General features: G+C 42.8%; 1 protein-coding gene across 5 annotated transcripts in view; it reads right to left on the bottom strand.

The window, feature by feature from the left end:
- The window catches only part of ZNF131 (zinc finger protein 131), a 33,034-nt gene extending 6,427 nt beyond the window's left edge, over window positions 1-26,607 (bottom strand). The window contains exons 1-6 of one of the 5 annotated variants that reach the window (XM_079918197.1): window positions 25,622-25,800; window positions 25,266-25,404; window positions 24,180-24,281; window positions 16,620-16,764; window positions 5,224-5,584; window positions 4,899-5,121 (exon numbers count right to left, since the gene is read on the bottom strand). In XM_079918197.1, the coding sequence (XP_079774323.1) occupies window positions 4,899-5,121; window positions 5,224-5,584; window positions 16,620-16,764; window positions 24,180-24,281; window positions 25,266-25,395 (961 nt within the window). In that variant the 5' untranslated portion in view covers window positions 25,396-25,404; window positions 25,622-25,800. Of the gene's footprint in view, window positions 1-4,898; window positions 5,585-16,619; window positions 16,765-24,179; window positions 24,282-25,265; window positions 25,405-25,621; window positions 25,801-25,881; window positions 25,898-26,304 lie in introns of those variants that run through there. The other 4 variants (XM_079918195.1, XM_079918196.1, XM_079918194.1 and 1 more) reach the window with 4 other exon arrangements.
- Between the last annotated feature and the right edge of the window lie 406 nt (window positions 26,608-27,013).

Below are 27,013 nucleotides of genomic sequence, written 5' to 3'. Positions count from 1 at the left end.
ATTATAGCTTATTTTTTATATAATTTTCATGAGATGAAAAAATTAATTTGAGAGAGAAGACCTAATCACCTAGAATTGTTGTTGGTATAGAAACTCCTTTACAACTCCCCAAATGTTGGGAGATACTGCTAACTAGAATAGTTTTAATAGTGTATAATTTTTTACTATAAATGAAGCCTACAGATGAAAACTGTCATAACCTCTTTAAAGGGCAATTTGATAATATTTGCCAAGATTTACAATGCACATATTCTGTGACTTGGCAATTCTGCTGTCAAAAATTAAGTTATTTGAACATGTACACAAAGATTATGTACAGGTGTGTTTATTGCAGCACAGTGTGTAATAGTAAAAGACTAGCAACAACCTAAAAGTGTATCCACAGGAGTAAGTAAATTATGGCATACCCAAACACTGAAATACCATGCAGCCACAGTGAAAAAAATTAAGTAGATTCATGAATGTTTCACACATTAAAAAGAGTTCAAGATAAATTAAATGGCGTAACACTGTATTGCATGCTCCTGTTTGTTTGTTTCAAAACTTCTGTGTGTGTCTGTTTATGGTTACTTGAAAATGCAAAGAATATATCTGGAAGGACAAATAAGGAAACGATGTCAGTAACTGCTTCTGGGGATATCTATTTAAGTAGGAAAGAGATTCACTTTTCAGTGTACATCTTTTGAGCTTCTGCTATTTAAAAAATTAGTTTAATAAGCCCAATAAAATCTAGGAATTGTAAGAGATTGATTATACTTTAGATGTGTAGAAAGTACAGTCTTCCAAGTGCTTTTATCATTTTCTCTTATTTGTCACAACCCTGTAAAGTAGGCATCATTATTCTTATTTACACACACAAGGAAAGAGGCCCAAAGATAAAGTTCATCAAGCTGACAAATGTCAGAACTTGGAGCCTGGGAATTCCCTGGCAGTCCAGTGGTTAGGACTTGGCAATTTCACTGCCAGGGCCAGGGTTCAATCCCTGGTCAGGGAACTAAGATCCCGCGAGCTGCGCAGTGTGGCCAAAAAAACCCCAAAAAACAAAAAACAAAAAAAACCTGGAGCCTCAATCTAATTATGGTTTCCGGACCCAGATTTTTTCCTACAATTCCACACTACCTCTCTGGGCAACGAGGGAACAATTACTTGAAAACATGGTTACAGGTCATCTTTGGATTCTTTCACATGCGGTGTTCCACAGGCGTATCTGTCAATATATCTGGCTCTCTCCCCCCACCCACAAATCTTACCCTTCTATATTTTTCTTTCTAAATTAATAAACTTCCAATCATGTAGCCACCCAAATCAGAAAGCTGGGAGTCACTTTCTCTTTTACCCCTACATCTCACCAATCACCAAACCCTGTTGATTCTGCCTACTTAATGTTGTATCTCCAACCCTTTTTCACTATTACCGCCTTTATTCAATCCCCCATCCTTGTTTAGATTACTCCAACAGCCTTCAAATTAGATGCAGTAGGCTTCACCCACTCCAATCTATCCTGCCAGTTCTCTCTCTCTAAAGCATAAATTTAATCAGAAAACTCCCTGGCTTAAATTTCTTTAAAGTGACCCAGAGTCTTTCAAGATAAAAATCCAAACTCATTTACAGCACTTAAATGAAAATAACTACATGATCTTAGCCTCATCTCCCATCACTTTCTCTCTCGTCCTTGAACCACTGGGAGATCGTCCATGATGCCTAAGTGCACGCCACATGGTCAGCCCTCCAAACTCTTTAGCTGCATCTCCTCGCATTCGGACCCAATCCTCCAGTCACAACAACCTGCTAGCAAGTACTCCAAATGAGTGACTTATCTCTCCTCTATGTCTGTGTACACTTAATTTCTTTTGTCTGGAACGTTTATCTCCTGGCTAACTCCTTTTCCTTTGGGAGTCATAGGGTAAACCCTCTAGGAAGCCATCCTTGTCTCTTTCATCATAAACAGCACAAGCAGGCATTCCCATAAGACTCTGTGCTTACCTCTATCAGCACTTAGCTGATTGTGCCTGCTTGTCTCCCCTAACGTAACTTTGAACTCCTTGAAGGCAGGGACTCTAAAATTTATCTCCATGACCTAGCAGGCTGGCATTATCATCACTATTTTCCAAATGGAAACAAAGTAATTCAGGACAAGTAACAGCCAAAATTTTGCAAATCAAGCGTGGATTACTGTGCATGCTTTAAGAACATATAAGAAACCAAAGCACTAAACTAATGAAAGTATACAAAATATGAAATTGAGGGGGGTGTATTATGTATATGTTGAGAGTAGGAAACAGGAACGGGACCATTTATCTTTACACTTAGTTTGTTATAAGTGAAAAATGATCCACCCTTTATTAACACAAACACAATTAAAAACTGTCTACTGGGGGCTTCCCTGGTGGCGCAGTGGTTGAGAATCTGCCTGCCAATGCAGGGGACAGGGGTTCGAGCCCTGGTCTGGGAAGATCCCACATGCCGCAGAGCAACTGGGCCCGTGAGCCATAACTACTGAGCCTGCGTGTCTGGAGCCTGTGCTCCGCAACAAGAGAGGCCGTGATAGCGAGAGGCCCGCGCACCGTGATGAAGAGTGGCCCCTGCTCGCCAACTAGAGAAAGCCCTCGCACAGAAACGAAGACCCAACACAGCCAAAAATAAATAAATTTATTAAAAAAAAAACAAACTGTTTACTTATGTTCCTCTTGAATTTACTAAATCACTGATCACATATGCTGTCTTGTGACTAATTACTAGTACAATAATTGATCGAGGTTAAAAAAACAATAAAAGTTCAGTTTGCTTTACATACTAAACTGTTCCTTCAAAGGGCATCTGGTCCTGTAATTTGTAACAACTACTTAACTAAGTTACTTAAGTTATCTCACATCATTTTGAAGGGAAACACAGACATAAAACATAATGTGGGGCTTCCCTGGTGGCGCAGTGGTTAAAAATCCGCCTGCCAATGCAGGGGACACGGGTTCAAGTCCTGGTCCAGGAAGATGCCACATGCTGTGGAGCAACTAACCCCGTGCACCACAACTACTGATCCTGCAAGCCACAACTACTGAGCCCCTGTGCTGCAACTACTGAAGCCCGTGCGCCTAGAGTCCCTGCTCTGCAACAAGAGAAGCCACCGCAATGAGAAGCCTGCGCACCGCAACAAAGAGTAGCCCCCGCTCGCCACAACTAGAGAAAGCCCGTGTGCAGCAACGAAGACCCAACGCAGCCAAAAATGGATAAAATAAATAAATTAAAAAAAAAACCATAATGTGATTTAGCTCTGTACTTTTCTGCTCAATCCAAAATACAATGTGCAGGGCTTGGAAAGCATATTTTAAAACTTCCAAAATGGTTTGCGTTGTCCTATTTTCAAACAGGTAAGTCACTAGGTAGTGTTTTGGGTAAAAGAGACAATTGTTTCTACTTTCACACTGATAGGAAATAATATAGAAGTGATATCTGTTGGGGTACTGGAAACTCCTATCAAAGTGTGCTAGTCACCAAGTAACATTTATTTACTCAGTTGTGCTGCAGGTACACCAATGCTTTTGCAAAACTAATCCACAGTTACCACAAACATGTTCATCAGAAGACCATTAACATAGGTGCTTATTTGTTTTTTAAGGACTAAAAACTATACCTTTAGGCAGTTTCCAAATATACAACAGGTCTTTACATATAATGTTTGTAAAACCAGAAAGCATTTTCCCCAAAGATTTCATGAATGCCTATTAGTTACCCCAAATTAGTTACCTTAAAGCCTTCTAAATTCATAGTGAGCCTTTAAGTAAATTAGGAGATTCCCTTGCTGTTCACTTATTTATCCAGTTCCTGAGTATTACTAACAAGGGTTTGAATAGTGAGGGATCCCACACTATTTGAATCTATGTTTTCTCAGTTTCAAGCAGTATGTAGCAAGCAACTCTGGACAGCAAGGGATCTACGAAAAAATTTCATCCAAAGTTCTCCAAACTCTAGCATCAAAGAGAAAGATTCTGAATAGTGTGGGATAACTATATTGTATTCACTGTATTAATAGTCTCAACAGCCTTAACCATCTCACAGAGTAAGAACTTGGGAACAAATGTCCAGAAGTCTGACACTTAGCACTCTGCAGCAACTGCTTTCCCCACACCTTTGTCACAGTGGGTTTAGGGACTCCCCAAGATTCCAAGTCATTCGTGGTGGTAACTCCTGTGTATGGCACAGGAGACCTAGCAGAGAAAGCTTGGGGTGTGGGACCAAGGACAGGGACTCTGACAGGGAGAAAAATAGGCTCAGGGATGGATGCAGAACTAGAAGGGCCAGAGGTTCTAAGGCAGACTCCCTGGACATCTCCCTCACGTCTGGGATCGCTCTTAGGAGAGTACAGAGACCTTACCCTTTTCATCTCCCTGGCTGTGCACCAGTCCTGACATGTTTGCCCTTGGAGAGATGAAGGAGATGGACAAACACTGCCTTCCTATCTGCCAGGTCAAAACAGATAACCAAATGTATGCAAAGGTATAAACATATTTGGGATTGTTTGCAAATGTACCCATCTATGAAATCTGTTAACATAAGGCAGGGAAAGTAAAAACAGTTAACAGTGAAGTTTCACTGTAATTAAAATCTCATAATCTATAACCGTTAATAAAGAATCACAACCGTTTTATGTATTTTTTTTTAAATTATAAAAATTGCCAAGATGTAAGAATGAAAATTACTTTCAAAGTGAGTACTGATTTTGCTTTGAAAGCATAAATATTTCAACGAATATTATAAAAACACTGTGTGCTCAGCCAGCACATTAGGGAACACAGGAAGTGGTTCCTGTGGTGCTAATTAAAATAAGAAAAAAGGATTTAGACACTTAGCTTCAAGTGAATGTGGAAAATCTATACTTTTAACATAAAGTATTTGCTAATTACCTGTATGCTTTCGAAGATGCTCTTTAAAATGTCCAAAGTGGTCAAACTGTTTCTCACAGTACTGACATATGTGAATTTTTTTCCCAGTTCTTTGCTTCTTACTGACTCCACCTTCTTCAAGGTGGTAACAATTGAGGTGCTGTTTCCATGCGCTCTCCCGAAGATACCTTTTATTGCATATTTCACACTTGAAACTCTCAGTGGAGTGTGATTTCATGTGTTCCTTAAAATGGTAAAACAATTTAAATGAACGGTTACATTTCTCACAATGGAACAAGTCCTTCACATGTGACAGCTGAAGTTCCACAATTTCAATACCTTCTACCTGTTTGCTTGTGGGGTCAGAGGCACAGCCATCTTCATCTTTAATCTGCCCTTTTCTATCACCTTGACGGTACTTGCTGGTGATATCTGCCAATAATGCCAGAGCGGAATCATCAGAGGAACCTGTGCTCTGAATATACTTTATGGACTGCCTGGCAGTAGCCACATCCTCTAACGTTTCAATGCCTTCATCTTCCACTTCGATTGTGCCTTCAGCAATCTCCACCTCGATTTCAACAGGTTCAGATTCTGCAGACGGCAATGACTCAGTGATAACATTTGAAGTTTCTGCAATCTTTCTTTTTTTTGCTTCACTTTTTCCTGTGGTAGTTTCCTCTAGTGGAGCTGAGTTTTCTTTGTTCCTGAAATACACAATGTATGGATTAAAAAAATCTATAAGATCAATCAAAATCCTACCAGGCTTTTTGGAAGAATTGATAAGCTGATAATAAAATTTGTATGGAAAGGCAGAAAACAAGACTGTAAGACTTATACTACCCGATTTCAAGACTTACTATAAAGCTACAAAATTAAGACAATGTGAAATTGGTGAAAGAATACACATGGAGATTAATGGAAGAGAATAAAGTCCAGAAATAGATCTACATATATATAGTCAGCTGACTTCTGAAAAAAGGTTCCAAAGTAATTTAATGGAGAAAATATAAAACAGTGGTGTTGGAACAACTGGTATCTATATGGGAAAAATAAACCTTGACCCTTACTCTCATATTATACACAAAAAAATTAAAAATGAATCATAGACTTAAATGTAAGAACTAAAACTATTACACTTCTAGAAGAAAACAGGATAAAAATCTTTGCAACATTGAAAGATTTCTTAAATAGCACACAGAAAGCAGAGACTTTCAGCCAAGATTGATAAAATGGATTTCATCAAAATTAAAAACTTGGTCCTTTGAAATACACAGTTAACAGAAAGGCACACCATAGACCAGGAGAAAATATTTGTAAACATGTATCTGTCAAAGGTCTTATATAGAGAATACAAAAAGAATTCGTACAATTCAATAAACTCAACGGCTTAAGACAACTGTTGGGAGACAATTCCCCGTGAGTCCCTTGTGTTTCTGCGTATCTTGTGAATTGACAGCTTTGGTTCTGGACTAGTTTTCAAAGATGTTTGCTGAAGAGCCAACAGCCTGGGAAGACAGAGTGGCTGCCACTGGAGAAGAGGACACCTTTACTTACTGTCCAATATAATAATGTTCCCCACTGTGGGATAAAGGTCAGGCAGGTTTGTTTGCAGCCCATTCTAAAAGATTTTGGTTTCCTAAGCTGGAGATCCTTCAGCTGTGATGAAAACGACCACACGCAGAGCATTCACCTGGGCCACTCTATGTTACCCCTGTGGGACTTAAGGAAGGGAAAAGTGGCACAAATAGAAAACTCATGCTGCCTGCTGTGCAGAGAATAATAAAGTCCTTCTTTCTGACCTACGAGACCCGTTATCTTCTATCAGCATCCATGAAACCATGGCAGGATAATTTCTTGGCTTGCAAGTAGGATAAACACTCAGATCTCTCACAGATCTTGCCAAAGTTTGGCAACCAAGAACAGGATGCTGAAAAAGACAAGGCTTTCTGGAACAGGAAGGATGAGACCTCACAGAGCAAATGGAATTTGAGGAAGCCTACTAGAGCTGGCAGTAAACCTGTTTACCAAATTGTATGGTCAACTGGGCAATAAATGGTCCTCTACTTATTTGCCTATTGCTCTGAGTTCAACTGTGTGCCCCCAAAAGATATGATGAAGTCCTGACCCCTGATACCTGTGAATGCGACCTTATTTAGAATTGTCTTCGCAGATGCAATCAAGTTAAGATGAGGTCATTAGAGCAGGCCCTACTCTAACTAAGTCTTTATAAGAAGAGGGACATGTGGACCCAAAGAAGAGAAGGCCATATGAAAACACTGCAGGAAGACGGCAATGTGAAGATACAGGTAGAGATTGGAGATATGCTGCCACAAGCCAAGGAACACCTGGGGCTACCAGAAACTAGAAAGGGCAAGGAAGGATTCTCCCCTAGAGGCTTTTGAGGGAACATGGCCCTACCAACACTTTGATTTAGGACTTCTAGCCTCGAAAACTGTGAGAGAATACATTCGTGTTGTTTTAAGACATGCAGTTCATGGTACTTTGTTATGGTAGCCCCAGGAAACGAAGACACCTATTAATGAGGAAAAACTGAGAAGGTGGTTACAGGATGAGTACTGGGCAGTAAGTTTAAGGACAGCTGCTGGAATGGTGTCCCAGTTGCTGCAAACTTGCTAGGGGTGGGGGAGGCAGCGGAGGACTTCCCTGCCAATTGGGTGGTCAGCCTGAAGTCTGCTCACAGTAACAATTAACACTAAGATTCAAAGGGAGTAGGAGGGTGGAGACAGAAGGTTCTGCCCCTTTATAGACAAGTTACTGCCACATGTACCTAAACCAAGTGTGCCAGGAAGGAAATTCACAACTGCTACAAGCAGAAACCAGTTGAGTCATTGGAACTTTGGCTGGTCCACATGGGAGATGAGGGGGCAACATAATGCTTGTAGAGCAAGGAAGAATTGCAACACCTGGGCCATCTCAGGGCTCAGCTCCTCCTGCAGTTTGTCATGTCCACCTGAGATCTATTTGGAGATGACTGTAAAAGGCTTGAGGTTTTTTTGCAGTGGGTCCTGGCTGCCATAAGTGTGCTGTGGATGCTCTTGGAGAGACTTCTCTGAAGCAAATTCCTACGATGAGGCATTGACTAGCAAGAGTCTTCCTGCCCAACTGGGTTTATAATGCTGATGAAGATGAGTCACTGGGGAATGAAAAAAGGATCCAAAGTAATATAAAATTCTTTGGTCAGGCCTGCTGAAAAGCCCCCTTTTATGTTAGACCAGGAAAAAGTGTAAGAGATGTTATCATGACAGTGGGGCAGCAAATGTCCAAGATTAAGCTACACTCTTGAAAAAAAGCCACCACTGCGGAAGTCAAGTCTGAGTCATTTAAAAGGCATAAATGACATGGCCCCAACCAGAAATCAATGTGGATGGGGCTACTGAATCAAGGGGTCCCCCAAACTGACACTGATAGTGTCAGTAGTGATGACTTTGCGGCCTGATAGAGGGCTTTGAGTGGGCTGAAAACACTGGAGGTTTGTTTGGCTGAGCCACATGCAGCTCCAGTGCTGCTTGAAACCAAAATGTACCTTGCTCACTGGCAGAGAATCACTTTCTCCCTCCATACCACTTCCCCCCCTTCTACCTTCCCGTTGCCTCTAACTTGACCTCAACAGCTTGGAAAAGATAATTAGGGTTGGAGCCAAGGTCTCCTTGTTCCCAAGGGTGAACAGTGAAGACACCATGTATGCATCCAAGTATGCTGAGGAAAACTCAAGAATGGGAGAGGCTCAAACTTCCATGGCTCTGTTTTATCCAGCAGGTGTCCAACTCACCATCCCACCTGGTTCCACAGAGAGGAGGCGCTTACATTCAACTGATGGGGCTTGGGCAAGGTTCACAGCAGGAAAGGGAGGCTGTCCTGACCCTGTGGGTGGGCCTGATTCTACATACTGTTGTTGCTTTGACATCTGAATGCACAGCAGGGATTGGTATGGCATGTGCATTTACCACTTCTCATCCCGTAAGTACCAGATATGGAACATCCCAATTGAGAAGAGCCAGATGTAGAGAAGAGCTACTGGAACAAACTCCCCTAACGTTAGCCACCAGTAGCTGGGTCAGGATTTAGCACAAGTGTCTTATCTTTTGATATCTAAAATTTGTACTATACTGTTGATATCCTACTGACTGGCAAGCCAGCAGTCTCAGTCTCAAAGGCCCTGACCGTAGTGTTATGACACCTCTACCAGCAGAGGTTGCTGATAAATCCCAACAAAATTCAGAGGACTGCTCACCAAGTAAAGTTTCTTGGGACTAGACAGGCAGATTCACAACACTCAATCCCCTGCAGCAGTAAAAGAAAACCTGTTTTTTCACCTCCTCCCTCTTCCCACCAAAAATGAAACCCAGCATCTTACTGGACTTTTTAGGTACTAGAGACAATATGTGCCTCACCTGCGCATTCTACTTTCTTCGTTATATCAGTCAATATGCAAAACAGCATCTTTTAAGTGGGGCTCCAACCAACAGGCTGAATTGGAAGTTTCCATCAAGCTGTGGCACAGTCTCTACCTTCGGGCCCCAAAACCCTAACGACCTCTTTGAGCTGTAAGTCTCTGAGACTGACGCTTTTTGCAGATTAGAGCTTCTGGCAAAGGGAGGTGGTCTCCACCCCAAGGTATTCCCTGGAGTTTGGACTTGCCAATTCCCCGACATGGCTACAAGGTACACTCCCTTTGACAAGAAAGGATTAGCTTGCTATTGCACTCTTGTTAAAAGTGAAGCCTGATCCATGGAAACTTGGAGGCTCTCTAGCCTGATACTGCCGTTTGGGAGTGTGTTAACTAAGACTTCATGACTAGCAAGGTAAGATGTGCCCAACAAGTCTCACTGGTCATAAAGAAACAGTGACAGTCAAGAAAGCAGCTGGTCTCTCGGCTTTACATGAGAAAGTGGTAGCTCCCCCACGCTGCTGCCCAAAGAAAGCCACTAGATCGATGGGGTCTTTGATTCACTGACGGTCTGGCTAAGCTGAAGGCTGATGGTATTCACTGGGCTGCTGCGGATGCTCAGCCTTAGCACCAACTTTGCAAAACCAAAAGTGGACATGGCTGCTCTGCTCAGAAGGCAGAACTCAAGGCTGTCTTTGTCGCTCTGGATGACACTCTCCACTATGAGCCTTGTTGTATTTTTACTGACTCTTGGGCTGTTGCAATGGCCAAGCTGTCTGGGAGACCTGCAAGTCTTGGCAGATTAGACACCCATCTTTCCATAACTGTGGAAATGAAGAGCAGCTATTGATTCAACTCTCTGGATAACTGATTAGATGCTCATGGTAAAAGCCCGTTCTCTGATACCAACTGGAATCAAGTTGCTTATCAACCTACACTGCCGAGACTTCCATCACTGCCACCTAGGCCCAACATTATTCTGAACATGGTGACACATCCACCATCAGAAAGTCAAAGACCCTATGCTTCTGATGGAGAAGTTGCTACCGCATGTCAGACTTGTGACACCTGCCAAAGTTGGCCTGTTTGTTTCATGGTGAATGAGGCCAAATCATACAGGGCATTGTGTCCAACTGTACCTGGCAGACTAACTACACTAGACCTTTCACCCCATCTCAGGGCTATCCCTGATGCCTCACAACTACTGACACTTTTTCAGGTTACACTGTTGCTGTTCCAGTCTGAGCAGTTGGTTCTGGCCACACCAGATGGCTCTTGAAACGAAGCTGTGTCATATGTTTAGCTTTCCGGACCATCTGCAGTCTGATAATGATGCACCAAAAGCTATTCAATTGGCTGTTAGTCAAGGTATTGTTAAAACTTCCAAGCTCCCTGCCATCCACAGATACTGATATTGTAGAGAATTACAATAGTTTCCTCAATTACTGACTCAAAAAGATTTCAGACTCTACTTCCCTCACTTCCTCCTTGTCCAAAAGTCCTAGTAAGGCAGTTTGGTCATCAAACTGAGCTCTACCCGGAAAAGGATCATCTGTTTTTAGCTGCCTCCTGGGTAATGATCAAGCCTAATGGGGTGTGAAGTTACATAAACCTAAATGGAAGTTCAGGATCTGTCCCGACCATTCTCAGACACGATCTTTTTCCTTCTGCCTAATGGCAACCCTGGGACAGCCTGGTCAAAAGTGGGCCTAGCAGATTCAAACCTAGTTCAAGTTCAGCCATCTGGATTCTCTTACTGAATGGACATCATCTTAGATCCTAAGAATAATGACCACTTGGTTGAATATACTGCTTGCCAAGTACAATCAGATTGGCCCTTGTGAGCCAAAGTGGGACACATAACGGGTCTCTTAAGTTTTATAAAATGTTCTTGTCCCTGACCATTCCAGATGAAAGGTCTGGGTAAGGGGAGGAGATGACTGGAAAAGGGATTGAGTTACAGCTACTAGAATAGGATACACTGATTTTGTGGAGGTGGAGGGAGAACCACCACCCTGGAACCTGGAGAGAAACCTCTTAGACTCCAGGAGGTATGGGGGAAGAAGGGACATTAAAAATCTTTGTTCTTCAGAACTGCTCTTAGAGCCTTCCTCAGGTAGGAAGAGGCTCTCATGCAGCTCTCCCCAACTGTTGCAACGTGCTGGATCTGCCATCCCACGCCAGAGGGCTCTGACAACTGGATCACCATCTCCCTTAACTTTACCCAGAAGTATTTTGCAAACAGCAGGGGATGGCCAAGCGTCCTGCATGCTCCATGCAAAACAAGAGACGTTGGCCCACTACCATTCCCAAAGCTGAGGCTCAGTTCGCGAGGTGGCTGACTGCCGTTCAGCTGGCATCCAGGTGCTCAGGATAAACAGAACAGACCGAACTGGCTGCCCTCAGACATTCAGTCCAAAAACAAGGCCTAGACCCAATCATTCTGAGCTGGGAAAGAGGGAGACAACGTTGGTGACAATGTCAACCTGTGCCCCTGACTGATGAAGGTCCCCCTTTGGGGGCACAAACAACTATACTTCCTGTATGGAAGCCAGGTACTAACTTCCTTCCCTCTCAAAAATATGCCTTGCAACTCTGAGGTGGGAAGAAGGGACCATCCAGTGTTTAGGGAAACACCACTGGTAGATCACTTTAGTTCTCAGATGACCATGGAGGTCTCTCCAAAATGAGCCTACCCTTGGGACTTCCCTGGCAGTCCAGTGGTTAAGACTCCGCACTTCCAATGCAGGGGGCGCGGGTTCAATCCCTGGTCGGGGAGCTAAGATCCCACATGCCGCCTGGGTGGCCAAAAGTGAGGCTACCCTTGGTTACTTGGGGGAGTGTCCTGGAGGAATAACTGACTTATTTATGCAAGCCCTACGGGCAGTTTTCTCTACAATGGGAGTCATCCAAATAAAAAGGTGGGGACTTGAGAGTCCGCCTGCCAATGCAGGGGACACGGGTTCGTGCCCTGGTCCCAGAAGATCCCACATGCCGCAGAGCGGCTAGGCCCGTGAGCCACGGCCGCTGAGCCTGCGTATCCGGAGCCTGTGCTCCGCAACAGGAGAGGCCACAACAGTGAGAGGCCCGCATACCGCGCAAAAAAAAAAAAAAAAAAAAAAAGGTACAAAATTTGTGCCTGACTCAAGACAATGTGATCAATGACACTACTTGGGCTCCGGAAGGTATTCATGTCAGCCTCAAATCACTGGCCACGGTTATTATGGAGGCTAGACTTGCCCTAGACTTCCCCCTGTGGACCAATGCTCAGACTGTGCAATTGCTAAAACATCTTGCTATACTTAGATTAATGTTTAGGGCTAAGTGGAAAAGTCAATACACAAACTAAAGGAGAAAGCCACCTGGCTTTCTAGGGATTTGTTCAGTTGGTTGAGTGCAGGACCTTAGCCGGGGAAGGTGCACGCTTAAGCTTAGCACTGCAGGGTGGCCACATCCTGCTACTTGGAGTGCTGCTGATAGTTGTCTTAATTAAATCCAGTGTAAGAAAAACTGAATGGATTAGGTCCCAGTCCCCTATTTGTCACATTAATCAGAGTGGTCACGGAGTAGTGTGCTCATGGGAAAATTCACCAGAAGCTAAAACAGTGTAGAAGAAAACGCTCCATGGATCCCTCATGTTTCTGCATATCTTATACACAAACACACTGGCAGTCTTTTGTTCTATCTTTCAAGGTTGTCTGTACAGCAAATTGCCTTAGAAAATAGAGCCTGTCTTCCACCAGAGTGGAGGGCAGGTTCATTTATTATACAGAATAATAAAGATAACAGCCCCTCTGGGGCAGAAGCTGGGCAGGTTTGCTTACAGCTCATTATAAAATATTTGGGTTTCCTAAAGCCCAGAGTTCCTCAACTGTGATGTAAACCACTGTGAGCACGGTACACACCGAGGCCACTGCATCGTTCCCCACTGGACTCAGGGCGGGGCGGGGGGGGAGCAGCATGAGCTTCATGTTGATATGAACATGAAACTCATGCTGCTCCATATGCTGTGAGAGAAATAAAGTCCTTTCTGACTCATGAGTTTCATGTTTTCTGCCAGCATCCATAAAAATGTGGCAGGCCAACTTATTAGCTTGCAAATAGGATAAAGTCTTCCACCTGTCAGTTCTTGACAATATCCCAATTTTAAAAACAGGCAAAAGATACTTCACCAAAAAAGATAAACAGATGGCAAAAAAGCACATGAAAAAATGCTCAACATCATTAGTCATTAGGGAAATGCAAATTAAAACCACTATATACCTACCAACTTGGCTAAAATGAAAAAGTATGATCATACCAAGTATTAGCAAGGCTGTGGAGCAGTTGCAACTCTCATACACTGAAAGTTGGAATGTATCACTTTGGAAAACAGTTTGGCAGTTTCTTAAAAAAAAATTAAATACATCTACCATACAACCCAGCTATTCCAATACTAGGTATTTACTGAGAGAAATAAAACCATATGTCCAAAGACCTATACACAAACATTCGTAGCCGCTTTATTTGTAATAGTCAAAAACTGGAAACAACCTAAATGTCCGTAACAGATGGTATATCCATACAATGGAATAATAATCGGCAATAAAAAGGAACCCACAACAACATGGACAAACCTCTGAAATATGACGCTAAGTGAAGAAAGTCAAAGACGAAAGACTACACGTCTTAGGAATCCATTTATATGACATTCTAAATAAGATAAAGCCACAGTGATAAAAATCAGATCACTGGTTGCCTGGGGCTGGGGATCAGGGTCAACTGCAGGGTCATAAGAAAACTTAGGGTGATGGGAATGTTTTTATGTCTTGATTGTGGTGGTGGTTACACTACTGTGTACAATTAACAAAATTCAAACTCTACATTAAGATGGGTGAATTGTATTATATGTAAATTACATCTTAAAAGGCTGGGGAGGAAAAAATCTGTAAGGCAAATGCTTCTTCCTAACAAATAACAGGAACCTTCTCCTACAGTTTTAAATAAACAATGATGGAATTTCAGCAAAATAACGTCCTAGTATTCTTTTTCAGTGCCATTCAAAAAGTGTACACTATATTCCAAAAATACTTGCATATTGCAAATGTGAGAAGAGCCTTATTCACCTTCCATACCTGCAAAACAGTTATACAGTAGTCTACTCAGTATAGAATTGCCTTCACCGGTTGATTTAAACACAACTACATTATGTAATTTTTATTCCTAAATTGTATAACATTATACACAGCCAATTATAAACAGCCAATATGTAATACTGCTATCTTTCTGAAGAATTCTTCAGAGTATACTGCATGCCTAACTGGTTCATGAAACAATTCAACATGCTACTATATTTATATTGTAAAGCGCTGACAGTTATAATTATTATAAGGATCCCAGTCTTATAATAATAAACTTTCTAAAAGGTTCTAAATAGGCATAGTAAAACAGCTGTATCCAGCTGTTCTTACCCAATGACTAGACACATGAACTCAATTAAATGCCTACCAAATCCAACCTGGGCCGTTGTCACAGAATATATTCCAATGTTCTGTTACTCAGGACTTTCCCTGTAGTAAGATGCTACTCGCTACCATGAGCAGCAAAGGGACCACACAGAACATGTTTCCAAAAAGTTCTCATACAGGATTTAACCACAAATCTGATGTTGCCCCATGCATATATATTCCCCTAGTCTACCTCCACATTGAGAAGGTATGACCTAATCAGGTATATATCCTCAACACACCTCTATTTTGCTATCCGTGTCTTAGCTCTCTCTGCGGGAGAATACTGGCTTGGTTTTAATGGGCATGCACCCATCCATCCATTCATAAATGTTTACTGGACACCTACTATGTGCCAAGCACTAGTCATCAGAGAAAATATACACACCACGCTCTTGTCAGAAAAGTCTAATCTTGAACTCTGTCACCAAACTAATTAAAAGCTCATTAGGAGAAATAGTATTTTTGGATGACTACAGTTCAATTATTTCTTAGTTATTCTAAGTTATATCTTTTGACTGAACCACATCAGTGAGTCAGACTAGATCATTCTGTCCCATGTGAAACTGATTTTACCAAACTGCACATTAGTGTTATACCAATGACCTATATTGAGGGTCACAAGAAACAAAGCCAGGAGATAATAACAACTCCCATGCCAGACTCCATGCTAACCACTTTACATTCATTCATTCAACCCTCACAAATAATCCTATGTAGAAAGTACCATTTTTATCCCCATTTGACAGATAAGGAAACTGAGTAGCTGATAGCAGACCGAGGCAGTCTGACTCCAGAGCTCTTGTTCTTAGACACTACCATGCCACTATTCATTATGTAAGATGCTGAGGTCTTTATTCATTATATCACTTAATGTTTTCCTAATAACTTCCTATGAGAAATTGTGTGTTTTAATACCAAGAATGGCTCCTAAGCAATTGATTTGTTCTCATCTTATTATAAATAATGTAATTGAGGTGTTTTTTTCCCCTTTTTCTTTTCGCTTGGTACTTCAGAACTCAGAGCTAGACTCAGCCCATCTAGCAAGTGTACAGACTTAAACAGCATGCATTTTTGCCATCACATTTCTAACTTCACTGATTATCACTTCCACCTGGCCTATTTCTTATATCTTCACCGATTTCCTCACTTTTTTTTTTTTTTTTTTTTTTGCAGTACACGGGCCTCTCACTGTTGTGGCCTCTCCCGTTGCGGAGCACAGGCTCTGGACGCGCAGGCTCAGTGGCCATGGCTCACGGGCCCAGCCGCTCCGCGGCATGTGGGATCTTCCCAGACCGGGGCACGAACCCATGTCCCCTGCATCGGCAAGCGGACCCCCAACCACGGCGCCACCAGGAAAGCCCCTCCTCACTTATTTTTAAACAGTACCATATTAATCTTTGTAAGCCAAACCACTTTTAGAGTAAGTCTTGGTACAATCAACAACCTGAATCCACAGAATAGATTATAGGAACCCAGAGAACCCCTAAAAAGATGCCTAGTCCTCCTTATTTTATTAGAAACAAAAGATGCTACTTGAGTTAATATTAGCACAGTTTTTACATAAGGACAAGAAATCAAGCGTGAAGGAAAGAACAATCATAACCAGTAGAACTTTATAGATCCTTAAATACATATTCTTAATTTCAAAACATCAGTTCTTTACAGCATGATACGTACAATACATTCTTGACTAACAGGGTGAACATGACTGAATATAACTATCTCTGCCTCACTAAGGAAATCAATCCCTTATGGCATGACATAATAAATTCTTGACTAACAGTCAGGGTGGACATGACTGAATATAACTATTCGTTCCCTATTAAGGAAATAAGTAATTACCTGACTTCAAGGGCTTTGATAGCTTCTAGCATTTGTAGAAACTCTGCTGCTTTCCATACATCGTTGGCTTCTTCTTCTCCTTGTATCATTAATTTTGCTGTATATGTGAACTCAATCAAATGACGAAAGGCCATTTTACTAACACCTGTAAAAAAAAAAAAAGACATGCATTAAAATGTATTCACATTGATTCAACTCTTGTAACATTTAGTAAAGAAAAAAATAGAAGCCCAATGTTTGGAAAATGATTAGTATTTGTCACTTTGGAAGATAATTTCCTGGCAGAATTCTCATTTACAGTATAATAATTTTGTAGCCAAGTTCAGCACTAACTAGCAAACTACTTTAAGATCTTTCCCAAAGACTTCCTAAGGCTCTTACAGAACAGTAAAATCTATCACTCAAATACACGAATGGGCTATTACATCAGACATGTGTTACCTGCCAGGGAGCTCTGTGTCAACTCAGCTCCAAAATCATCAATAGCTTTCAAAAGCTTAGCAAATAAAGTTCAGTACCATTCTGCCTTTATTTCAAGGTCCTTCACATTATTTTTCTACTTACCACTATTTTTCCTTCCAAATTTTAAACTATATCAAACCTACACTATATACTGATCCTCAAACAAACCCTTCACTTTCTAAGAATTTCCTTCCCTTCCTTAACACCCTCCATCCTGAATGCTTTATCACCTTACCTCGACAAATCCTACCACCCTTGAAGGACCAATTTTAATGCCACATCTTTAATGAACCTCTTTAATAGTTCTCTCAGGCTGAACTCTGTACCTGGTCTTATAGTTAAAATTCATGGACAACTCTTGACTGTAAGCTACTTTACGGAAATTTGCCTCTACACCCACCTCACAGTACCTAACACAATGCTTCCTAAAATGCAGGCACACAAAGTAGGTATAAATGGATAAAGGCCAAAGTCACTTTCAGAATTAAGCTTCCACAATTCCAAGCTTTCTTTGCAAGTTTGTTTAAATTTTGGCCCAAAATGATACTCTACTTCTTTGTGCTCTTCAATGCTATATAATATTGTTTCAGTGTGCTAATGCAAGGCTATGAAAAGCTATTGACAGGAACAAAGAGGAAACTTGTTTTTATAGATTTTTTTTATGCTAAAAAAATGCCCAAGACCAAGCTGCACACAATATGCACAATTACAAATACAAAACAGGAATTTCCTGGTAGTCCAGTGGTTAGGACCCCACGCTTTCACTGCCAAGGGCGCTGGTTCAATCTCTGGTTGGGGAACTAAGATTCCACAAGCCGCCCTGGGTGGCCAAAAAAGAAAAAAAAATAGGAAAAGAAAAAATATTTTTATGTTCTTCCCATGTACTTTATACACCTGAATGTGGCCTTCAGGACAACAGTAAGAATACTGGTGGAATATCCACCATCTTCTATATGTGTTAGGAAAAAATATCGTTCAGGAAGCCAACTTTCAAGTTTCAGTTCAGTCTCTCCATGACTTGTGCAATCTGGGGCAAGTCAGAACCTCTGATCCTCAGAAAACTCATCTTCAAAATGCCTGAAAACAATCTGAATATTGAGAAGCACCATAAAATATAATGTAATATGACCAAGTTACATGCTACCAAATAAGCAAACTAAAAATGACTGGATTCATTAATGGCTAATTTATTGGGTCCCCTAATCTTTTTTCTCCTGGTTGTCTTATTTATTTATTTATTTAGTTTTTTGCGGTACATGGGCCTCTCACTGCTGTGGAGCACAGGCTCCGGATGCACAGGTTCAGTGGCCATGGCTCACGGGCCCGGCCGCTCTGCGGCATGTGGGATCTTCCCGGACCGGGGCACGAACCCATGTCCCCTGAATCGGCAGGCGGACTCTCAACCACTGCGCCACCAGGGAAGCCCCTCCTGGTTGTCTTTTAACCATGTTCTTTATTATATGAGAGTAGCCTGAGAAACAGACAACTAGATTTTGCTGGGTTTTTTTTTTAAGGTGTTTTGACCAAATATTTAAAAGTGCAACAGAAATCTTTCCTAAAAACAATGTGTAAATTTTTCCTGAAGCAGAATGAGATTTTGATTTTTAATCAAACACACATATGTATGCCTACTATACATATCAGACAGGACTCTAAACACTTTACAAATCATCAACTGACTTAATCCTCCTGACAACCCTATGAAGTACTATTATAATCCCCATTTTACAGATGAGGAAATTGAGGCACAGAGAAGTAACTTGCGAAAGTCACATAGTTATTAAGTGATAATACTAGAAGCAAACCCAGATGGCCTGACTCCAAAGTCCATGATGAAGATTTTTAAATACGATGATGGTAGGAAACATTCCTGCTTGGAAGCGTCTGAATACCCATGTCTCATTCACTACAAGACTGCAATCTTTTACTCCTATTTCCAAAGTCCCCCAAATCTCTTAAAACCAGAAGTTTTCCCATAAATTTGGCAGCAAAATTTGACCTGAACTGACATGAGGCTATTTATAATCTTTATCCCACTTAGAGTAAATATTAATAAGCTATGCTGCTTATTAATAATACACTGGATTATTATGTGCTTATAGGATATTGCCCCAGACCCCAATGGGAGTATTATGTAATACACACAGTGGATTACCATAGAAAATTCTAAAAATTAGTAATTTCAAGAACCAACTGGCCTCCAAGAACTTGTGGACTTAGTTCCCAATCTTGGTTAATCAGAATCACCTGTAGACTTAAGCATGGGTCCCTGATCTCCAGAATCAAAACTGGGATAGGGAACTCCTTTTTATAAGCACCCTGAGTGCTTCTTTTTTTAAATAAATTTATTTGTTTGTTTTATTTTGGGCTGCGCTGGGTCTTCATTGCTGCGCACAGGCTTTCTCTAATTGCGGCGGGCGGGGGCTACTCTCCGTGTACAGGCTTCTCATTGCGGTGGCTTCTCTTGTTGCAGAGCACAAGCTCTAGACGCACGGGCTCAGTAGTTGTGGCTCGCAGGCTCTAGAGCGCAGGCTCAGTAGTTGTAGCGCACAGGCTTAGTTGCTCTGCGGCATTGGGGATCTTCCCAGATCAGGGATCAATCCCTGTCCCCTGCATTGGCAGGCGGATTCTTAACCGCTGAGCCACCAGGGAAGCCCACCCTAAGTGCTTCTTATGTGGCCAGTCCAACACTGGTCCTAGGAATAAGCCACTGACTTAATTAGCTAACAGGAACCAAACTTACAACACCTGCCCAGGTAAGTAAAGGGTTGGTAGATGATGTACAGCTGCAAAAATATTTTATACTCTATTAGGACTAGTTTAGTAACTTTCAAATTTCAGTCCATTTTCTCAATTCCTTACTCCTTTCATAATATACAATTTTTCTAAGGAAGTATCTAAGAAAAATGTTAATATAAACACCTTGACCTGAGTCATTTTTTCCCCTTAGGAAGAGGCAAAAGTGGGGGGTGGGCATTCTGGAATTTCTCTAGTCTTACAGAATTCCTCAACTGGTGGAAAACTCCTACTCAAATAGGATGTATGAATATGTGCTTGGATGCTCTGTCCTTGATATTAGGGGCTAAGATTTTGGACGCGATGGTAGAGTTGCTGTTTGAGAGAAACTAGGTGCTTATGGATCTGTGGTTTCAGAAGTAAAGAATGGATTTGGAAAATTGGAGGCTCGGGTTAGGAGAAGGCTGTTGTGTTCTGAACAAGGGAGTGAATGTCTGCTGAAGATTTTATATGGTGTGAATCCAAGTCACAAAGGTGAGGTGGGATGCAACTGGCTTCAAGGACAACAATTTTGACTTAAATCAAAGGTGAACCTGCAGTCCTAATCAAAGATAACTTACTTCACCAGGGATCCAGAAAACAGGGAGGGAGCTGGCTCAGCTTGCATCTAATGACAGTTTATACTCATAGAGCATATTTCAATTTAAATTCTCTTTACATACATTTGCTTTTACAAAACCCTATAAGGCAGTGGTTCTCAACACTGGCTGCATACTGGACTTGTCTTAGGGCAGTGCTGCCCTAACTTTGCTGTACAAAGGAATCATCTGAGGATTCTGTTCTGATTCAGTAGGTCTAGGGTGGAGCCTGAGAGTCTACAGTTCTAACAAGCTCACAGGTGATGCCCACGCATTACTGATCCTCAGACCACACCTTGAATAACAAGGACCTAGAGAACTTTTAAATACAGATGCTTGGATCTCACCCCTCAAAGACCGATTTAATTGATCTGGAGAAAAAGCCTGGGTATTAGTACTTGCAAAAGCTCCCCTGGTGTTTCTAGTGAGCGGCTAAAGACAAGAACCATTCCTATTTTACAGATGGGAGTTCTAGTTCTAGCTAAGATGAAGAATGCATACGCCACCCTATCTTGTCCATTGATTATAACTAAAAATTCTGAAAAGAATACATAAAGCAAATATACAAGGACTCCGAAGAAAAAACAGAAGCAAAGAGACTGGGGAGAGAAATCAAAACTCAAAGAACAGCAGTAAGTTTCCTGGTTTTATATTTTTCCTCCCACATAACCCAGCTTGAGGACAGCCCAACTCCCGTAACTGGGTAGCAGGTGCAGACAGAAAAAGCTACAGGAGAAACTCTTTCCGGCTAGAGAACCAGCAAAGGGGATGGAGAGTGTGTGGGGGTGGGGAAAAATAGCTGGTTTTTATTTCTCTCTCAGCCCTCCCTCAAGACAAGCCCCAGTCTGACGCTGCACATCTATGGCTAGTTGCCACCAAGCAGGCAACTCAACCCTAAGAAAAAGTTCTCTCTGGCTGAGAACTAGGAAAGAGATTATCATCTGAAGAGCATGGAGAGAATTCTTGTTATTTTCTTCTCTCACCATGTTATTATCCAGGAAATGGATTCCACTGCAGAAAATGTACGACAGCACAGGGAAGCTAACCTCCTAGTCTTCCAGCCAGAGGACCAGGAAAGGGAGCTCAGGGGAGCTAAGTACAGAGGCCATCAGGAGGGAGCTGGAGAGAGGTCCTTTAAATCTGCGTATGCAGTCTTGAGCTCACCACCCAGCTGCATGTGTGCAAAAATGACGTGAGGCAGCACAGCAAAGGCTTTGAGAATTACACTGTGGTGTGGACTACCACCCAGGTCGGCACACCTGGGACCTGAACAGAACAACAAAGGTTTTGAAAACTAAATTGGAATTGGATCCACAGTCTACACAAGGCAGTCTGAACCTAATCAGGTTGATTGCTAAAACAAAACAAAATCAAAACAACAACAAAAACCAAAAGCATTCTCCAGATGATTCTAACAGCACACAGAGGGTCAAAACATAATATTCAAAATGCCCATGACAGGGACTTCCCTGGTGGTCCAGTGGTAAAGAATCCACCTTCCAATGCAGGGGATGCCGGTTCGATCCCTGGTTGGGGAACTGAGATCCCACATGCTGCGGGGCAACTAAGCCCACGTGCCACAAGCTACAGAGCCCATGTGCCACAACTAGACAGAGAAAAACCCACACGCCACAACTAGAGAGAAGCCCAAACACGCAACAAAGAAACCTTGCACCGTAACGAAAGATCCCGCATGCCTCAACAACCTGACACAGACCAAAAAAAAAAAAGGAAAAAAATAATGCCCATGACATAATCCAAAATTACTTGACATTTTCTGCAGATTAAAAGAGAAAAAAGGAAGCTAAGATGTCCAATGTTACACAACTGACAAACAGTAAAGCTGGGACTACAAGTCAGGTTTTCTAAATGCATGCCCAGGGCTTTCTCTACAGCCAGGTGACCTAGCCAGATAGTGCAGCAATTCCAAAGTTAAGGGCTTAAGAAGACATTGAGCCAAATTGATTCTTTAAACCTGAATCTGGCAAATAACAAAAACAGAAAGAATGTTTTTACATTTTTCTTTCTTACTTTCTACAGTTTAAATACTGAAAGTTGTGTGTCCTGTACTATAATGGACAGAGCACATCAGAAGTACAAGAGATAATCCCAAGGTGATTAGTCTTTAGAAGAAAAGACCCTACTTCTCCAGGTAGGTCAGTACTCCACACTCCACCAGCAATGCATATTCTAGCCTGGGTCACTTATTTTTTGACTTAAGATTCTGCCCAGAAGTTGACTCATCTTTGAAATCCTCCTTCTCTCTAAAGTAAACTAAACCACTCATCCTCCCTCCTTAGTGACACCATTCTGCAACAAAATTCTCTGCAACATTTTTTGCACTCCTTAACTGTTGCTTATCCATGATTAAATTTGCAAATTCTCTAAGGGCTGTCTTATTAATCAATTTCTCATTTCCTGGGTCTGGCATGGTATATTATAATAGGTATTAAATCTGATAAACAGCCCCAATCTATTAAGCTTTGACAGTGCACCAAACACTACGCCAGGCACTCTGCAGATGCCATTTCAATTAATCATTAGCACAACAGTACAAGCCTATTAACCCACTTTTCAGATGAAGAGGCAAATATGCAATTGAGATAAAGTAACCTGCCTGGGGTCTCAGTACCTCAGGTGAATAAATGCACAAAACTTTGGCTTGTAACAGAAACACCGTCTAGGCTGATGGATTCTCACTTTAGTAAGCTTTGAGGATTTCCATCATGCCTGTGCTCTGTCCATCACAGATAATCAAAGATAATCTATCTATGGATATCAGCCAGAATGCTAGGTAAGCTGGAACTATCAAAATAAGAGAATACTCTTAACTCTACGTTTTCTTTACTCCCCTGGACACCAAATTTTTCCAAGGGAATACTGTTTCTAGGCAACCCATTCATAACAGAGAATATATACACACTGAGAGAGATACAAAACCCAAACTCAAGAACCCTGTATTTATGTAGGTAAGCTGACTTATTTCCCACAGTTTTGGATTGAGGGGTAGAGGGCTAGGTATTGTAGCAGCAGAATTAATAGAACAAACTGAATCCCCTGCTAGCTGGGCAACCTCAGACAAGTAACCTTTTAGAGCCTACTCCCTGATACGTAAATTGGAAGTAAAACCACTTACTTCAAAGCACTGCTGTGAACCTCAGAAAATGCACACAAACTACACAGCATAATACCTGGCACTTGGTGGGCTATTATTACAAAAAGTCAAACAAGTATAAAAATTTCTATTTTAAGACAGTATCTAGTAGATGACCCCCTTCCATCCTAGACTTTCTATAGCCACTAGAACTTCTTCTGAATGCTACTCCTTTTCCATATTATGACAGCCCATTTCACACTGTGCGTGTCATGCTGCTAATACAGAGGCCTGCAGCATCTGGACCAGTCTGAAACATAAGCCCACTAAATAAGATGGAAATTCACTTTTAATACATGTTTTCAAAAGACAGTGATCACTGGTATTAGCAATGAAAAAGACTCCTTTAAGAGACCAACCATTTAACGTAAGAGTTTTTCCTGGAAGATCATTTTACGAAGCACGTTACTAAAAGTAAGAATTCTCAGGTGTCAAAAGAACAATTTATCCAGTCACCGAATAGAAACCATTGATGCCTGTTTCCCATGGTATCTTGCTAAATTAACTGCCTAAAACTTCTTCATCAAATTATAATGCTTGCTAAATATTGTATTTAAAACAAGCATTTACCTTCTATCTCCACCAAAGGTTCCTGAGTAAACTCCTGAAAGAATTTGTAAAAGAACTTGCTGCAAGCAGCCAAAACAGCCTTGTGGGCCTTAAAATGGTGTCCTAGAGAAAAAACAAAATAAAATCATCATATTCACAAAAATCAAATATAAAACTATAAAACAAGTTAAGAAATTAAAGTAAAATAGGTCTTTTGTAATATAATTATAAAACTATATTCTGGACAGCTATCTTGACAAATTTAAATCTCAATTTGACATGAAGCAGGATCTTTACCTCAAGGGCCTTATTAAGTCAGCTTTATAAAGGCCACCTTACAACATTTCAGGAGGTACCACTTAAGTCAAAGGCATATCCTATTCAGTTGAAACTGCTAAATATAAACACAACCCAAAAGGTTATACGTCATTTGAAAAGAGAAGAAAAAGCCACAGAATAAGCACCAAGCTGGATGTGTTTGCTATGGAAAACATTTTAGTATGCCTAATATTTGGAAACTCAACCTACAGCAGACCAGCTGTAGGCTATAATAAAGTATAGCTTGCCTCAAGAAGTCTATTTTCACTAAACAGAAAAGATACCCAAGCTGGGTTTGCATCCATTATAATGACTACTCCTAAGACTGGTAAAGACCGCATTATATTTTGGGGGTTACCAAAGGGGGTACCAGTGCTGCAAAGGAATCTCTCACATTTTCCCTCCAAGACCATTTGGGAAACTAGAAAGAACACTTCCCAAATGACTCCTGTGAAAGACTGCTCAAAGCAGCTTAGCAGCAGAAGTCTACTAACCAAACATTTAGAGACATCCTCCCTATCCCCGCCACCTTGCACTCAAGTGTACAAATGCGAACACTTGAAAAGGCTGCAAGAAGTTAAAATGCCATGATTATGTTGAAAGCGTGACTATCCTTCTGCAGCATGGTCTACGTGAAGGGACACTGATAAGTGTCCTCGGGTTCCAGAGCACACAGTCCGCAGACTTTCGATAGGGAGTCCACAGAAGGTGGATAAAAAAGGCGGATGGGGGAAGGGGAGAGAAGATCTGAAGCCACAAATTCGCTCCTCGGCCCACCACGCTACCCACCGTCGACAATCAGGGTGATGTCAGTAAACCGGTCCTGCTCTCGCTGTTCATTCAATCGGTCCAGGATCATTTTATGATGTTCAGGGAATTCCTGAAGGCATTCCATCGTCTCTTCGGCCTCCATGGCCATCGGGTTGTTCTACAAAAGAGGAGCATGATAATGTACACCCATGAGCTCGGGCTGAGGAACAAAACCCCTAAAGCATAAAACAACAAAAAACAAAACCCCAGCAACGCGAAAAGAAGGGGGGAGGGTGAGACAAGAGGAGAGGAAGGCGAGGGAAGAAAGAAAGGCGAGCCGGGCGGCCGCCGCGCGTTGGGGGCCGGAGCCGCGGCCGCGGGACTCCGAGCCTGACCTAATTGGAGTCGGGAGACGCGAGCTGGAGCGGGGTGGGCACAGCGCCGGAGGCTCCGGGCTCCGGGGCGCGCAAGTCCGGCAAGGGAGGAGACCCGACAGCCGCCGCGGCCCTCTAACGGCCCGCCAAGCCCTTCGGCCCGGCCCTGGCTCCCGCCGCCCCGGGACCCGGTCCGGCCCGCGGCCCACTACGACTCCCGGGTCGCCTCTCCCTCCCCCGCCCGCCCTCTTCTCCCCCGCCCAGACCGGGCCGGCACTCACTCAAGGAAGGAGGAGCGGCCCGGGCCTGCGCGTCACTTACGTCGACGTGCCGCGTCAACGCGTTGGGGTCCGGGTGACGCGGACGCCGACTGAGCGCAGACGAGGGAGTGGGCGGGCCACGCCCCCACCCGCCCTCCTCTAGTGGCGGGGCGGAGCTAGCTGAGGGGATTTGGCGCTCGAGAAAGGCAGGCCGCCCGCGCTGGGAGGAGGAAGGCGAGCTGTGGTGGGATTGGGCCGGTTGCGGGCCTGCCTTTGTCTGGGTGGGGCTCCACCTTCCACCCACCCGCGCCAGACTCCAGGTGTGAGCACTTCCGACCCGGACCTTAGAATAAACCCGCAGCCAGTTTCAGGTGTACCTTTATACCGCTGCCCCCCCCCCCCCCCGCCCCCTTTCCTCCCAAAGCCTAGGTCGGGACGCCTTACCTAGCTCACGATCCTTCCTCTCTCCTTTCCGTCCCGAAAGCCTTACCTTCTCTACTCTCCCCTCTCGGGGCGTAACTCGCCCCACACTTTTCCCTAACCCTGAACAGCGCCTCGCCCGCCATTTCCTCGCGAGTGCCCGGGCGCTCCCTCTGCTTGGGTCCGGCCGGCGCACGTGGGCTCGCTCCGAGACCCGAACGGCCGCGGCGCGGGCGGCGGCGGCCACGGGCGCGAGCACGTTCCGGCCGCCTAGGATCTTCCTCCCGGGTGCCCGCCCTCTCCGTGCTCGGCGGGCAGCACGTGTTTGCTGGGCTTAGGACCTGTAGCTGCAAGATTATTTACGCATGGTGCTATTACTGCAGCTCTCCATTCCCCAACCCCCGCGCTTAGAATGGCCAGTGACCCATAATCAGCCTCACGTGACTGGGTCATTCATTCATTCCTCTGAAATTGGCTTTGTGAGAATGAGATAGTCAAGACTTACTTATTCTATTCTCTCAAAAGAAACATTAGGATTAGGGAATTTTTTTTTACATCTTTATTGGAGTATAATTGCTTTACAATGGTGTGTTAGTTTCTGCTTTATAACAAAGTGAATCAGTTATACATATACATATGTTCCCATATCTCTTCCCTCTTGCGTCTCCCTCCCTCCCACCCTCCCTATCCCACCCCTCCAGGCAGTCACAAAGCACCGAGCCAATATCCCTGT

The sequence above is a fragment of the Stenella coeruleoalba genome, assembly GCF_951394435.1.
Source record: "Stenella coeruleoalba genome assembly, chromosome: 3".
Classification (NCBI taxonomy): Eukaryota; Metazoa; Chordata; class Mammalia; order Artiodactyla; family Delphinidae; genus Stenella; species Stenella coeruleoalba.
This window is presented reverse-complemented; position numbering and strand designations above follow the sequence as displayed.